A 16,423-nucleotide genomic window follows, 5' to 3' on the forward strand; every position below is an offset into this window, starting at 1 on the left:
CTCCCTTGGCATGCCATTCCAGTGCCTGATGACTCTCTGGGAGAAAAAGTTTTTCCTTATGTCTGATCTAAATCTCCTCTGGCACAACTTGTGGCCATTTTCTCAGGTCCTGTTTGTTGCCTAGGAGAAGAGGCCAAACCCCTCCTCATCCCACCTTCCCTTCAGGAAGTTGTAGAGTGCAATGAAGTCTCCTCTTCTCCAGACTCAACAATCCCAGCTCCCTCAGCTGCTCCTCATAAGACTTGTGCTCCAGACCCCTCACCAGTTTCGTTGCCCTTCTCTGGACACATTCCAGGGCCTCAATGTCTTGTAGTGAGGGGCCCAAAACTGAACATAATATTCAAGGTGCGGCCTCACCAATGCTGAGTACAGAGGGATGCTGAGTCCAGGATCCCTGCTCCTGCTGGCCACACTATTTCTAATGCAGACTTGGTTTATTGAAAAATAGATCATGTTTAGAAATTGTAACAGATTGTAAAACCACATGTAGACTACTGGGTCACTCTAGAATCATAGCATCACCAAGGTTAGAAAAGATCTCCAAGATCATCAAGTACACCCATCCACCTACCATCAATATTTCCCCAATAAACTGTGTCCTTTAGTACAACACCTAAAGACCTCTTGAACACCTTCATAGATAGTAACTCAACCACCACGCTGGGCAGCCCATTCCAGTGCCTGACCACTCTTTCAGAGAATACATTTTTCCTAATATCTGATGTGAATGTCCCCTGGTGCAACTTGTGCCCATTCCCTTATGTCTTGTTGCTAGACACACAGGAAAAGAGGCTGACCCCCACCTCGTTACAACCTTCTTCCAGGTAGTTGCAGAGAGCTATAAGGTCCTCCCGTGAGCCTTCTCTTTCCTGGAATAAACAATCCCAGTTCCCTCAGCTGCTCCTCGTAAATCTTGTGCTCCAGACCCTTCACCAGCTTCATTGTCTTTCTCTGGACACACTCCAGGGCCTCTTGTCTTTCTTCTAGTGACGGACTCCAGGCTGAACACAGTAGTTGAGGTGTGACCTCACCAAACCTGAGTATAGGGGGATTATCATCTCTGTGCTCCTGCTGATTTCTGATATAAGCCAAGATGGCATTGGCCGCCTTGGCTGCCTGGACACACTGCTGGCTCATGTTTAACTGAGCAATGACCAACACCTCCAGGTCCATTTCTTACACACAGTCTTCCAGTCTTTCTGCCTCAAGCCTATAGTGCTGCATGGAATTGTTGTGACCAAAGTGTTGGACCTAGCACTTGGTCTTGTTGAAGTTCATACAGCTGGGGCCTCAGCCCATGGATCCAGCTTATCTAGATCCCTCTTAAGGATCTTCCTACCCTCATGCAGATTGACATTTCCTCCCAGCTTGTTTTCATCTGCAAACTTACTGAGGGTGCACTCAGTCCCCTCATCCAGATATCAATAAAGATATCAAACAGGACTGGCCCCAGTACCAACCCTTGGAGAACACCACTTGTGACCCGTCACTAGCTGCATTTAACTCCATTCACCATCAGTCATTGGGCCTGACCCTCTAAATCATTCTTTACCCAGAAAAGTTTGTATTATGCAAGCCACAGGCTGCCATCTTCCCCAAGGGAATACTGTGGGAGATAGTGTCAAAGGTTTTGCTCGAGGTATAGGTTGACTATGTCAACCATCCATTACTTCATCCATTAGGTGGGTCACTTGATCACAGAAGATCAGTTGGCTAACCAGGACTTTCCTTTCATCAATACATGCTGGCTGGGCCTGATCTCCTGCTGATCACACACGCTGTGTAATCTCAATAAGGACATCTATCACATAACTTTCCCTGACACCAAGGCTGATAGGCCTGTAGTTCTCCAGATCCTTCTTATGACCATACTTGTATATGACAGACACGCTGGCAAGCCTCCAGTCCTCAGGGGCCGCTCTGGTTGACCAGGACTGTTGATAGGTGTTGAAAAGTGGCTGGCAATCACCTCTGCCAGCTCCCTCAGAACCCTTGGGTGTATCCCATTTGGCCCCTTGAACTCATGACAGTCCAGATAGAGTAGAAGGTCTCTGACCATTTCCACCTGAATCATGAGGGGTATATTCTGCTCCCCATCCCAAGCTTCCAGGTCCAGGGGTAGGTATACTCTGAAGATAGGTGATCTGACATTTAAAGACGGATTTAAAGAAGGCATTGAGAACTGCAGCCTCTTCCTTATTCTCAGTAGTCACATTCCCCACAGCATCCAGTGAAGTCTGGAGATTCTCCTTAGCCCTCCACTTAATGTTAAGATAAAACATGTTTGTAAAAGAGTTTTTTGTTGTCTTTTACTACAGCAGCCAGCTTGAGTTCAAGTTTGGTTTTTGCCTAATTTCCTCCCTACATATCCTTGCAACTTCTTTGTACTCTCCCCAAGTTGCCTTCCACAGGAGGTAGACTCTTTTTCTCCTGGAGTCTCAGAAGAAGTTCCCTGTTCGTCCTCATAGTTTTCTCATCTGCTGGCTCATCTTATGTGCAGGGGGACAGCCTGCTCCTGCACCTCTAAGACTTCCTTCTTGACAGCTGTCTACTAAACTCCTTATCCTTCAGGAATGAATCCCAAAGGACCCTACCTACCAGTGTCCTGAACAGTTTAAAGTCTAACCTTCAGAAGTCCAAGGTAGTAGTTTTGTTGACCCCTCTCCTGACTTCACCAAGAATCAAGAACTCTACCATTTCATCGTTGCTCTGCCCAAGGCAGCTCTTGACCTCCCTATCTCCTGCCAATCCTTTGTGAAGAGCAGGATTGCGACCTGCTAGAGCAGGGCATCTCCCCTGGGAAGCTCTATTACCAGCTGCATCAGGAAGTTGTCTTCCAGGCGCACTCTAGAAACCTCATAGTCTGCTTCTTCTGTACTGTATTACATTTCCAGCATGTATCAGGAAAGTTGGAAGTTCCCCATGAGAACAAGGGCTAGTGATCTCACTGCTTCTGTCAGCTACTCATAGAATGCCTCATCCATCTCTTCATCCTGATTAGGCAATCTATAGCAGTCCTCTTCCAGAACGTCAACCTTGTTGACTCTCCCTCTGATCCTTACCCATATAGACTCAACCTAACCAGCTCCAAACTCAACAACATCAAAACATTAACATAGAGAGCCGTACCACCAGCTCTCCTTCTTTGCCTGTCCCTCCTGAAGAGCTTATAGCCATCCATTGCAGCACTCCACTGCAGTCACGGGAGCAGTCCCACCATGTTTCAGTAACAGCAACTAAGTCACAGTTTGCCTGCTGCAGATGGTTTCCAGCTCCTCCTGTTTATTGCCAATGTTGCATGCTTTGGAGTAGATACACCTTTACCCTACCTACCTATATGAACCCTGCCAGCTCCAGGACTTCATTTCAATAGTCTTTCACTTCCTGAAAAAATGTTTCAGATTACAAGAAAACTTGATGCAATGCTCTCATTGCTGTCATTTTCTGGCTTTCAAAGTGCTTATCACAGGGGGCTAAAAGTGAATACAGTCGTGTTCTACTATACGTTTAACTGAGAGGTACTACAAATATAATTTATGCAGTTGTTTAAATAAACTATTTAAAATGGGTGATTATTTGGATTATTGTTATAAATTTTATAAGAAATATTGCTATATATAGTGTTCTTTTCAACTTCCTTTCTAGTACAGTTCAGATTGAGAGGAAATATCAGATAATCGGGAAGTAAAACATTTCTCCTTATTGTGTGTTTCTGTTGTCAGTGAATTAGTTAAAGACACATTGTATATTTCCTTTAACCAAATCTAAATTTTGAGTTGCTTTATAAGCAGCCAACAACCCTAAGTCTCTTGGGTGAGTTGTTTTTGTCTGTTTTTCTTGCAAACTGTTGTTAAAATAATATATTTTCTCCCAATAGCATCAGAGACTTCTTGACATTTTAGAAGCAGAGAAGGCAGTCTTGTCAGAAAAGATAGAAGAAGCTTTGATGCAGCAGTCACAAAAACATAAGGTATTGCTTTTATTTACAAAAGAAAAATGATTCCAGTGCACACTATAGATTTCATAGGCAATGATTCTGTCACAATTATTGACAGGAAAATGGATTTTTCCTTTTCAGCAGTTGACTGAAATTATTTTTAGCCACTCCTCTATTGGATATTGCAGTTGAATTTTTCGTAATATTTTCAGGAAGTGCTGGACAAATGTTTGGATGAAGAAAGGAAAAGAAGTAAGGAGGCTGTGGCAGCTGCTGCAAAGGTATCTCTTGCTAGCTATTAAATACACAGTAAATTCCATGTATGTCATTACAAATACCAGGTTTAGCAACTCATTTTATAACCAAATTTGTCAAATGTTATGTTCTCATCTGTGTTTAAAGGAAAGTCTGAGTATAGAAATAAGCAAATTAATAGATCTACTTTATCTTATGTTTTCATAGAGATAGTCTGTGTAAGCTATCTTCATCTATTTAAGTTAACCTCTGAATTAGTTTATTACAAGATGATAGAAAACTGCAGTTCCATTGTTGATGCTACCTGAATGTGTTTCTACTGTCTTTCAATTAGCATCAGTATCTCTCAACTTGAAGAGCTAGGTGGGAAGGTCAATTGATCTTAAGACAGTTAGCATTGTATCTTACTTAAGTTTTGTTAAAAATGGTGATTTTCACTGAGGACAGAACAGTGAAATCAGGTGAAAATACAAACATTTCAACAAACTGTATGTAATTTCTAATTCTGGTACAGAATGCAGTACAAATTTTCAGTTGCTTGTAATGATCTGAGAAAACTAGTAATGAAAGTTACCTAGCACAGTGTTTATAGTTGTACATCCTTTAAATCTTCATATGGCACCTCTCTCAGTAACACAAAAAAAATCTGGGAGAAAATGCGAGTATAATAAAATATCTGAATAGGACCTTTCTGATTTTGGTTATATTTTTAATATATTTTATAAATTGATAAAAAAAATCAGGTTCTAATGAATTGCAAGAAACAGCTTTATTTTCAAATAAATGAATTTGAGGAACCTAATATTTATGGCCTTTTATAATTTTATTTTTTTACTTGTTGCAATATTATCATCAATAATAATAAAGACCTATAGCTTATTAAAATAAGGAGGAGCGAGCTGCCAGCCAGCGTTTGTTTTGAACTTCAGCATGACATTATTTGTAGATGTTGTGTAATGGTAGATCATCTTGCTAATAAATGTATTTGTGAATGGTTCAGCTTGTATAGAGCTGTGCATTGCCCCTTTTACTTCAAATTCAGCGTGTTTCTTCTGATGTAATGGTTGAATATAAGCACTAAAAAAATATGGAATTATACTTCTTTTAGTATGCACAGCTAAAGAGTTTGGGGATGGAAGACGCATTTGTTTTAAGTATGCATTGGCTACTTTGCCAAAGGTAGTCTTTATACTGTCCTTGGACTTGATAAAATTCTTGAAGATTAGAGCCTCCTATAGGAAGTCCCACAATCATAGAATGCTTTGGGTTGGAAGGGACCTCAAAGACCATCTAGTTCCAATCCCCATGCTATGGTCAGGGATGATGTAGTGTGTGAATAAATATCACCAACACTTACATGGTTTCTGCTCCATGTTATTTTTTTGTGATCCCAGAACGCAAGCTAGTTATGATACGGTATACCCAAATAGACATTTAAGATCTTTGCTTGCAGCTTTCTAATTTTGTAACTGTTAAGTCATTGTCCTGTGGTAGCACAAGATTAGTAGCATTTAAGATGGATTAAAGTTCATAATTCATAAGTAAAACTATTTTTCTCATATCCTGTCAGCTCACTGATCACATTAGAAAAAGTAAAATGTGTTCTTACAGCACCCGCAGTGGCTATTTTCTTCATTTACTTTTTGATTTGTTTTGAAGGCTGAAAAAGAAATAGTACAGGAGGTTGTTCTGAAAGCTGTAGAGGAGGAAAGGAAAAACATGGAGAAGATTCATGAAGAAGAAAGAAATATGTGGAAAGCAGAACATGAGAGACAAAACAAAAAGATTGCCCAAGCTGTTTGGGAAGCAATGCAAGAGCAAAGAAAACATAATGAAGTTAGTATATTTTATTCTTCTATGGACTTGCTTTGTTTGGTTTATATTTAATTTTTAAGGTCTTTCTAATTATGTGAAAAATTCTTATAATACAGTGTTTTTCACTGCTTGTTGATATGCACTGCATTCATAACTTATTTCCATTTGGACTGGAAAGAATTTGGCAGTTTCAGAACATAGCTCCTGCAACTTTTTGAGGCATGTGTATTGAAATGAGATAATTGTGCACTGTAAATGCCTGGTTTTCTTTACTGACTTCCAAAAGAGCCCAAGAGAAATTGTTAAGATAGTGACATTATGTTGTAGATTATTTATGTGACTTTTTCATTTTTATACCTATGGAAGAAAAGTTACATTTATTCCTTATTATGCTGGAATCCCATTGTCTCTCTTAGTAAAAGGATGTTTTACTAAGATAAAATATAGAGGAGGTACAAAATAAAGAGGATTATTAAAATCAGAAACCTAAAACATTAACAAACCAATGTTTTTAGAGCTATATTTTAGACAAATGCTTCTGTAGGGATAGTGGTATGTATTAAGAGGAGCATTCCTAGCACAGTACTTTACGAGACAGTAGGGATCTCAAATTAAGTAGTTCTTCCAAAAGTTCAATTCTGTAGTCTCTACTGGTCAAAATATCTGAAGGAACAGTCTGTTTTGTTGGTGGCCTACTTGCTTAAAATTCTTTGGACTATAAGATTCAAGATGTATTTCATTCAAATCTTGGAATTTTATGTTGATGTTTTTTTAACATGCTGAAAAATAAAAAAAAGAAAAATAACAAACCACACAGCTTTAGAATTTAAAGAATAGGATAAAATATCATGTATGTTTAAAACCCATCTCCTTGCAAACAGATGCCATTACCGTTTCCAGTGTTTAAAAGAAATATTCATCTCACAGCTAACCAAATTTACAAAGTTTTTTTGATGCAAAGCCATTATTATAATCTGCATCTGTTTTGTGTACATTTCTAGTATAAATGACTTTGTTTTGTATGTAACAGGCTTAATTTTTTTGAATTCAAAGATAAACTGATAGGATGTCAGTTTTCAAAGTAGTAATTTTACTGTGATAAGCATTACTATGATAAACTTTTCATGACCAAAGGATAATCCAGTGACTTGAAAGCTAAATTTAAGCTAAGAACACTACTCAAGGTTTAGCTACAGTAGAAATCATTTATACTACCCTGAATGACTGTTGGTACCAGTGGTGCAGAGGAGCTGTTAACAGCAGAAAGAACAATAACAGTTGCGTACAACAGTAAAGACAGACCATAGTTTTATACCATGTGGAACATGAAGAGATTAGTAGTAGGAGGAAATAGAAATGAATGTGTCATCAAATTAATGTGCAGTTTAGTGCTATTTCTAAGGCAGGTAGTTCTATCCTTCTGTGAAAACTTGTGCATCTTGGACAAAATGCGCCATCTGTCAAATGAGAAGATTCATCAGGGAATAGGTCTCATAGTTGAGTGTGTGAGGTCAGGCAGGATTCTACTTTTATGTATTTGGGTTGCACATAAAATATATTCAAGTGACTCAAGGTAGGTGTTTTTTTTTTTTTTCCCCTGGTGGAACATACTGCTGGAGTTTCTTGTTACTTTGGAAATAATCACGGGCAGCATAACATTAGTAGTTTAGTATTGATTGATATATTTTCAGGCAAAATCTTAAATAGTGAGATGTCAGAGCTTTTCCAAGGAAGAAATTCAGGACTTCAGGAGGACTTTTCAGCTTAGGATGCTAGCTAATCAAGCAGTTGATTATGTTAGATTATTCAGTTATATACTGTGATGCTGAGTAGTACTTTGTTATTGGAGAATGTTGTTAGTACTTCTCCCATAAATTTCTTCCTTTTGATCTAGTTATGCATCATTAATTCTTTTTTCTAATACTGAACAGCTCTGACAACTTTGATGTTAAGAGGAAAGATTTCTCTTACAATGAATTATGATTTCTCATTTGAATTAGGTTCCTTTTTTCAAATATTTAATCTGTTTTCACTTTAGTAAAATGTAGATTTTTCTTGAGATTTCTAGAGTTCTCTCATATAAATAGTGTAACACGTTTGATGTTTTGCTCTTTAATCTCTGGTTTATTAATGCAAGTTCTTCAGGAAAGATGGACTTTCATATGGAATGCTTTTCTTTGCATAAACTTTCACTTTTTATTTCTACTATGAAATTACTTACCTCCATAAGCCATTACTCTTATAAACATTCTACAGCTACTAAAATTTTCTCAATCTGGCAACAAAGAAAGCCATATAAAGCTGATATGCCAAATATGAAGTTGTCAGAAGTGACTTTGATTTAGAGCTGAAAAATAGTTGGAACTACCATCAAGCAGTTTGTCAACTGACAGTGGTTTTATAGAGCCTTCTACTTAGTTTCTTATTTGCATTTTTTTTCTTTAAGATTTTTCTTACAAGAGGTATAAAAACTATTCACTTACTTGCAATTGTTGTTCAGACTGCATAGTCGACATGTCAAGTCAGCCCTGTAATGGCCATTAGGCATAGTCTAATATTTTGGACATCTAAATGTAAAATTATGGTAACATGATGCCTCTTTTAATTCCTCATATCTCATTGTATAATTCTTTACGCTTCTTGCTTCAGAATTGTCATTTGATAATACTATGTTTAGCACCAAGTAATGAAACAAGTGTGGATGTGTGTAAGTGAACATGCAAAATATGTCTTTTAGTGTCAGGCATATAAAAACAGCATTACAGGGAATACTGTTATTACAATAGAACTAACTTTTAAACCAACACATGAGTTTGGAATTTAATACTAAGAAGGAGAAGCCTTGTTCTCATCAAAACTCTATCCTTTTCAAATTCTCACAAACAGGAAGAATGTGTTTGAGATAGAAAAAAAAATTTTGTTTAAAAGTGTCTTTTACCCCATTAGTAATTTTGTAATAGAGACTTAGATTACAATTGAATTTTTATCATGCTGCAAATTACTTTTAAGAGATTGGTTTTAATAATTTGAACAACAAAATATTATGTCAAGCATGGTATTAAAGAGGAATTTTCCTTTGCTAATGCTATACATCTGCAAAATTGAAAAGCTGGAAAGGGTCATGTACACTACTGCAAATAGTTGAGGCAGAATGGCTTGCAGTCATGAAATATATAGGTAAATCTAGGAACGAAGAATGAAAGAGTCTGAACATATGCTAAATTTTATGATCTTCTTTGAGATGAAGTCCCACTTTATAATCTGTGATTGAATTATAATCACCATGATTAACCTATTATCAATATCAAGAATATTGTTACCAAATATGCAAAGTAAAGATAAACTGACAGTGAAAACAATAACTGAAAAATTCTGAGTTAAAGCTTCCTTTTTTAAAAGTAATTAAAAGAATAAGACATCATAAATATGATGCTTAGATTGGAGAGAATAAGCTCTCCTTGAAATAAGCAAGTCATCTTTTAACTAAATAAAACGTACACTTGCAAAGTAACTATGTAATTTTTTTGCAAAACGTTGAAAAATTACTATAGGTGAGGATGTTTAGCTGGCTAAATTTAGGCTGGCATGTCTCCAGCATTTATCTTTTATTTTGGTATATTGGATTGTTTTTGTTTTTTTTTTCAGTAGCAGCTTCCCTGCAAAGAGGATTTAATAGGCACTGTAGTTCTCAGTGTTGAGTGAAATTCTTGAAATAAAGTATTCTAGTTTGATAATTTTCTATCTAAAGTTTGGTTTTTGTTTTTGTTTTTTTTTTATTTAGCAGAGGTTGCCCAGTGCATACATAGGATCTATAAACTTAGCTAAAGCTGAACCTTTCCATATAGAACTCAAAATGGCATTTAAGCAACTGGTATAAATGTAAGTGGAAAAGACAATGAACAGTGCTTTCCACTGTTAAAAGATTTTCTTCCCACTTAGTTTTACTCTTTGGAAAAAAGAGTAAATCTGGATAGTAAAAAAGTGAAAAATGGGGGATATAGGGCAAGTAAAGTAATAACAATTTCAATAAAGTAGAAATAACTATACAGTAGGTCACTCCAAAAGTAATGCCTCCTGTTTATTGCTGCAGAAATTACAAGCTCAATAACAGAATTTGATAGAGCAAACTCTCCTCTACAAAACACTATTTTTCAACATAGTCACCAACATTAGCTATGCTTTTATATCAGCGATGAACAAGAGCCTGCATGCTGCACCCATAAGAATCTGCAGCAGTGGAAATGACCTAATGTCACTGTCACCACTGCTGAAACACCACCTACCACCTCACTGTGCTCACTCTTTGGTCTCCAAAACCATTCAGCAAGTGTTAAGTGTCAATCAGTGCCATTTTTCCCACATGGAGGAATTCAGTTCCAAACCTTTGCTTCATATGTACTTCCAGATTAGACTTTATACTGTCAGACTGACCTCTGCTTTCATCTCTCACATGACAACAATATGTAATGGAATAGTGGTGGGAAAGTCCAACCTCTGTTGTCATACCACCATCATCTGCCTCTGATGTCATGGGCTACCATAATAAAATAGGAGGCATTACTTTTGGACCAAGCCTCATATAATTACTTGTCAATGCAGAGTACATATAACATTAGCTAGAGCAACCATAACACTATAATGCAGAGAGTTGTATGTAGCTATTTTAGCTCTCTGCATGGTAGCATTATAATTTCACAAAACTAAACACTTAATTACATAAATGAGAAGAAAAAATAAGAATTTATGCCTGACAATTTTAGTTTTAAAAGAAATCTTTAAAATTGAAATAATAGCAAGCATCTGAAGGGTGAGCCCTGGATTTTCAGGTCTATGCTGTAACTTGAAGGCTTGTATTTAAAGTATCACATAGAATCTACTGCATTTTACCCTGATTCTTGGGGGAAAAGGAGCCTGAATTCATAATTGCCATTATCCATGTGTGCTTTATGTGAGACTCTAAAGAAGACTGCAAACAATTACAGGAAAAAAAAAAAAACAACCATCCAAAGCTATTTTATTAAAAGAACAACAAAATCTGTTCCTCTTAGACAGGAGCAGAAGCACTAAGGCAAAATCACAATGGTAACTAATGGTAACTTAGTCAACAGGAATTAGAACCTCTGTGTTGTGTAGTTGATTATCAATTATTTTCTGTGATATTTGGTATTTATGCTTCTTCTGTATGACTATTTCCTTCCCAGGTTAGGTAACTGCTCTGTGCTGTCTCTTGGCTTGTATTGAATTTAGAAGCCTAAGGTACTTTTTGCTACGTGCTTGCTTTGAGCATTTTTTTCTGTCTAAACTAAAAACATATCTCTATTTGGTACTACCTTGTGAATGCATCACTATCACTTTAAACTCAGAAGATTTTTAATGTTTTCTTTCTGACTATCCAAATACTTATTATTACCTTCAATATGCACATTGTTGCTTGTTTTTCTGGACTCCATATTGGCTTTGTTTCAGATCTGATTTTAAATATAATTGTTTAGATGTTGCTGGTCATTTATGCAGCAGATCTGCAATATATGACATTTCTAGCCACATAGATACAATCTTTATTTTCCCTGACTGAATTATTGTTTGCAGATTTAGAGTACTACTTTAAAGGCCTTTTTCTAGCCCTTTAGTGTGATCTCTCCATTGGTCTTTCTCTGATAAATAGGCAGTGTGCTACTTTCTATCTCTGCATCAGAGATTATTTTCAACTTTCTTTTCATTTTTTCACTCTAGTTATATTTATTACTGAAAGATCCATTTTTTTTTTTACATATAAGAAGTCCATGATATTAACATTGCCTTTACATGTTTTATAATGCTTTTGTACTTGAGAATGACCTATACAATGATATTAATTTCACTTCCTGAAATAGTCTTTGAAACTTCTCATTTATGATATACAGGACATTGAGTGCACTGCCTGTTAAATATACAGAATACAAAATAGTATCTGTTTATCAATTTTTCTTTGTCTGTTTCTTATCTGTTGCATAGCTTATGAAATCCTGTTGGGGATGCAGGCAGTATGTGAAATGCTCCATTTGTTCTATGTTTCATAATATGCCAGTACAATGGTACATTTAATGTTGCAATTCCAGGAATAAATTGTTCAACTTTATTTGACTGATTGAGAGAGTGTTGTTTTGGAAGGAAAAGCAACATCTTTTTCAGCAACGGTCTTGGCCTATCACAGCATTGCCGTTCATGTTCAAAATTTTGTGGGTTTTTGCCAGAAGTCATTTTTCTTAATATCATGGCCCCTGACCCTATTACAATAGTGAAAATTATATTATGAAATGTGATGGAGAAAATGGAGAAAAAATTGCTTTTCTGAATTCATGTGCAATTTATATTGCCTTTGCCGTATTTTTCAACTTTCAATGCTTAAATTTCTCTTAAGAGAATATGAAATAACACTTTGCATGCACTTTTTTTTAGGTTGAATTAATTAACTATAATTTGAAAGTTACTATTTTCTGAAAAAATATTGTCATTGTAGTCTGTGTTGTATTTCCTAGATAAAATGTATTACTGCCACCTCATCCTTGTGTGGAAACAGAAGAATGTTCCTATAAAATTGCCAACAATCATATCACAGAATCATAGAATCACAGAATGGCCAGGGTTGAAAGGGACCTCAAGGATCATGAATCTCCAACCTCCCTGCCACATGCAGGGCCACCAACCTCCCCATTTAATACTAGACCAGGCTGCCCAGGGCCCCATCCAATCTGGCCTTGAACACCTCTAGGGATGGGGCATCCACAGCCTCTCTGGGCAGCCTGTTCCAGCACTTCACCACTCTCATAGTAAAGAACAGAAGTTCTGACATCCAACCTAAATCTTCCCTCCTTCAACTTAAAATCATTTCCACTTGTCCTGCTGTTATCTACCCTTTTAGAGAGTTGACTCCTCTCCTGCTTATAGGCTTCCTTTAGGTACTGAAAGGCCGCAGTTAGATCACCCTGCAGCCTTCTCTTCTCCAGACTGAACAAGCCCAGATCCCTCAGTCTGTCTTCATAGGGTAGGTGCTCCAGTCCCCTGATCGTCTTTGTGGCTGTCTTCTGGACCCTCTCCAACAGCTCCCTGTCTTTCTTGTGCTGGACACAATACTCTAGATGGGGCCTCATAAGAGCAGAGTAGAGGGGGACAATCACCTCCCTATCCTTGCTGGCCACCCCTCTTCTGATGGAGCCCAGGATACCATTTGCTTTCTGAGCTGCAAGAGCACACTGCTGGCTCATGTTAAGCTTTTCATCCATCAAGACCCCCAGGTCCTTCTCTGCAGGGCTGCTCTCAATGACCGCTCCTTCCAGTCTGTATGGATGCCTGGGATTCCTCCAGCCCAAGTGCAAAACCTTGCACTTTGCTGTGTTGAACCTCATCAGGTTCACCTGGGCCCGCCTGTTGAAGACCCTCTGAATGGCATCCCTTCCTTCCACCATGTCAACTGCACCACTCATCTTGGTGTCATCAGCAAACTTGCTGAGGGTGCACTCGATTCCGTTATCGATGTCATTGATAAAGATGTTAAAGAGCACCAGTCCCAACCAGTCCCAAATACCAGCCTCCACCTGGATGTAGAACCACTGTCTGTGGCCCTTCAACCAATTTCTTATCCATCGAGTGGTCCATCCATCAAATCCACATCCCTCCAGTTTGGAGATAAGGATGTGGTGGGGGACCATGTCAAAGGCCTTGCTCAAGTCCAGGTAAATAACATCGGTTGCCTTTCCGTTGTCCACCAATGCCATCACTCCATCATAGAAGGCCTCCAGATTGTTAAGCATGTCTTCCCTTGGTGAAGCCATGCTGGCTGTATTGGATCACACACTCATTCCTCACATGATCAAGCATGTCGTCCAGGATGATCTGTTTCATGATCTTCCCAGGCACAGAGGTGAGACTCACCGGCCTGTAGTTTCCTGGGTCCTCCTTGCTCCCTTTCTTGTAAATGGGAGTGACGTGACCCTTCCTCCAGTCATCCAGGACCTCACCTGAGAGCCATGACTTTTCAAATACGATGGAGAGTGGCCAGCTCTTTCAGAACCCTGGGATGCACACCATCCGGCCCCATAGACTTGTACACATGTCTCATGAGGCAGTCTTGGACTTGCTCTGCTCTTACAGTGGGGGGGGATTTACCACCCTGGTCCCCACTTACAGGTTTAGGGATGCAGGGCTCAGGGACGTGAGAAATACTAGAATCCGCCAGTGAAGATTGAGGCAAAGAACTCATTCAGTACCTCAGCCTTCTCTTCGTCCATTGAAGCCAGTCCTCCTTTTACATTTACCGAAGGAGGTACACTTGCTTTGGCCTGTCTCTTCTAGCCAATGTACATGGAGAATGTCTTCCTGTTGTTTTTCACGTCCCTCAGCAAGTTCAATTCTGCCTGTGCCTTGGCTTTCCTGATCCCGTGTCTGCAAATCTGGATGGGTTTTTGTTGTTTTTTTTGTTGTTGTTGTTTTGTCTGAGTATTGATTGGCATGCTCTGTTACATTTTCTTCTTTTTGTTTTCCTGTGGACATGCACGCACACACACTCTGGTGATGCAGTTGTGGTATATAAGTCATATATATTCAAACATAAGTTTGAATATGATTTATCGAGTTAATTTTTATTAGCTACTCTAGTCTTCTAATTGATGTATACATAGATAGTACATATATTCTTCCTATAGAAAAGCTGCTTTTGGCTATAATTAGTCATGTGGCCTCTGATTAGATATTAAGAAAGAGCGAGTCGCGCCTGAAATGCAATTTGTCCCTCACCTTTTTCAAAGAACCAGGCTTTCAATTTTTCTTGAATTAATTAAAATAACACTAAAACCATATATGGTTGAAATAATGCAATACCCTTGTTAGGTAAAGATGAAATACAGGCCAATTTTCACCTTGGCAATCAAAATCTAATTTAAAAAAACTTTGAAGATGGGTGTAGCATTATAGGAAAGAACAAATAAAAATATAAAGTAAGTACATACACTGAGAAGACATACATGCAGTTAGGACTTTGTTGAACAGTAGTAATAGGCAGTGTCAGAATTTGAATAATCATTGTGTATGTTGATAATTTACTCAAATAACTGACAGAAAAAGGCTGAAGAAAGATGGTGTCTTTGAGAGCCTGGACTGAGGTTTTTGTGGAAAATTGTGTAGAATATCTAATATCAGTGATTAGCTCAAAGGGCAGTGCAAAAATGTGTGTGTTAACTAGGTGATTGGATGTTGTTTGAATTATTTCTCTTACAGTGACTCATATTTGCTTAAATTCTCCCCCTCCAATGTGTTGAACAACATACGTATAATATATATGCTGTATTCATCTGAGGTAGAGGAAAGAAATGATGTATTGGATAATCACCAACTTCGGTGCCCACTCTCTGCCATCATCTTACAAAAAGGATGAGATTTGTATTGCATATACTGCTAATGACAATATATATCCTCCATTTGTCTTTGTTGAATATTTGCTGAATACCAATGCGCTTATTTTCCCAATTTCCAATCTATCTCATTAATAAATAAATTATAAATAACTTCATTATTGAAGTCCACTCCTTAAAACTAAACAGGAGTTTTTTTCTAAGTTTGTCAATCCAACAGCAAATCTCTCTTCTGATAGCTTTGAGCAGCCTACTATTTTTACAGAGGCCTATGTATGTTTGCTGTGATGAGCTGCAACTAACAGGCAGTATAATTATAGTATACTCTGCTTATTACCTCAACAGGACTTTATGCAACTTTGTTTTCACGTTTATCCAAAACTTCATATTCATCAGAGCTTCTTCTTAATTAAGTGAAGTTGTAAATAGAAGACAAGTCATTTAAGTTTCATTTTTTGTATTAACTTTGTTAGAATAGTCTCTAATAAATGTATTGCTAGTAGGTTTTGTTTACTAGTAATTTTTAGTAGAACTTTGGAATTTGATTGTATTTTTATTTGAATCTTCATTCATGTAGGGCTTTTATTTTAAGTATCAAGTAGCATGATCTCAAGGAAAGTTTATACGTTTGTTGTTTTTAAATATTTTATTTATACAAGATTTTCTGTGTTTTAATACATAGCACCGTATTAGTTTTGTAATTTGCCTTTAAGAATTTAATTGAGTAAATGAATTCATCAATTTCCATTCCAGTATGACACAAAGTATTTGGGGAACTTTTGACTAATTTAGCTGGCATGAGAATATGAGAAGAGCATATTTCTATAACATGTAACTTTCTTTGCTACTTTTTCTGTTAGTCTTGCTAGAGTTCATAAATGAAAGAGACCTTTGTCTCAAGATTTTTCTTTGGTAATTGAATTAAAATTTGTTTGAAATGACATAAATTGCTAGAAATAGTATTTTTTTCACTTGAAACTCTTCAATTGAAGAGTTTCAAAGATCTAGTCCAATTACTCCAATCCAGTGA

At 37.4% G+C, this 16,423-nt stretch overlaps 1 protein-coding gene across 7 annotated transcripts in view; it reads left to right on the top strand.

Moving 5' to 3' along the window:
- CCDC91 (coiled-coil domain containing 91) overlaps positions 1–16,423 on the top strand; it is a 182,910-nt gene that overhangs the window by 78,637 nt on the left and 87,850 nt on the right. For 6 of the 7 annotated variants that reach the window (XM_085233717.1, XM_085233727.1, XM_085233749.1 and 3 more), the window contains 3 exons: positions 3,878–3,970; positions 4,150–4,218; positions 5,852–6,028. The exons of the other annotated variant lie outside the window; for it this stretch is intronic. In XM_085233717.1, coding sequence (XP_085089843.1) covers positions 3,878–3,970; positions 4,150–4,218; positions 5,852–6,028 — 339 coding nt within the window. The remainder of the gene's footprint in view (positions 1–3,877; positions 3,971–4,149; positions 4,219–5,851; positions 6,029–16,423) is intronic. 7 annotated transcript variants of the gene reach the window in all.

This window comes from Meleagris gallopavo, chromosome 1, assembly GCF_905368555.1.
Source record: "Meleagris gallopavo chromosome 1, MGAL_WU_HG_1.1, whole genome shotgun sequence".
Classification (NCBI taxonomy): Eukaryota; Metazoa; Chordata; class Aves; order Galliformes; family Phasianidae; genus Meleagris; species Meleagris gallopavo.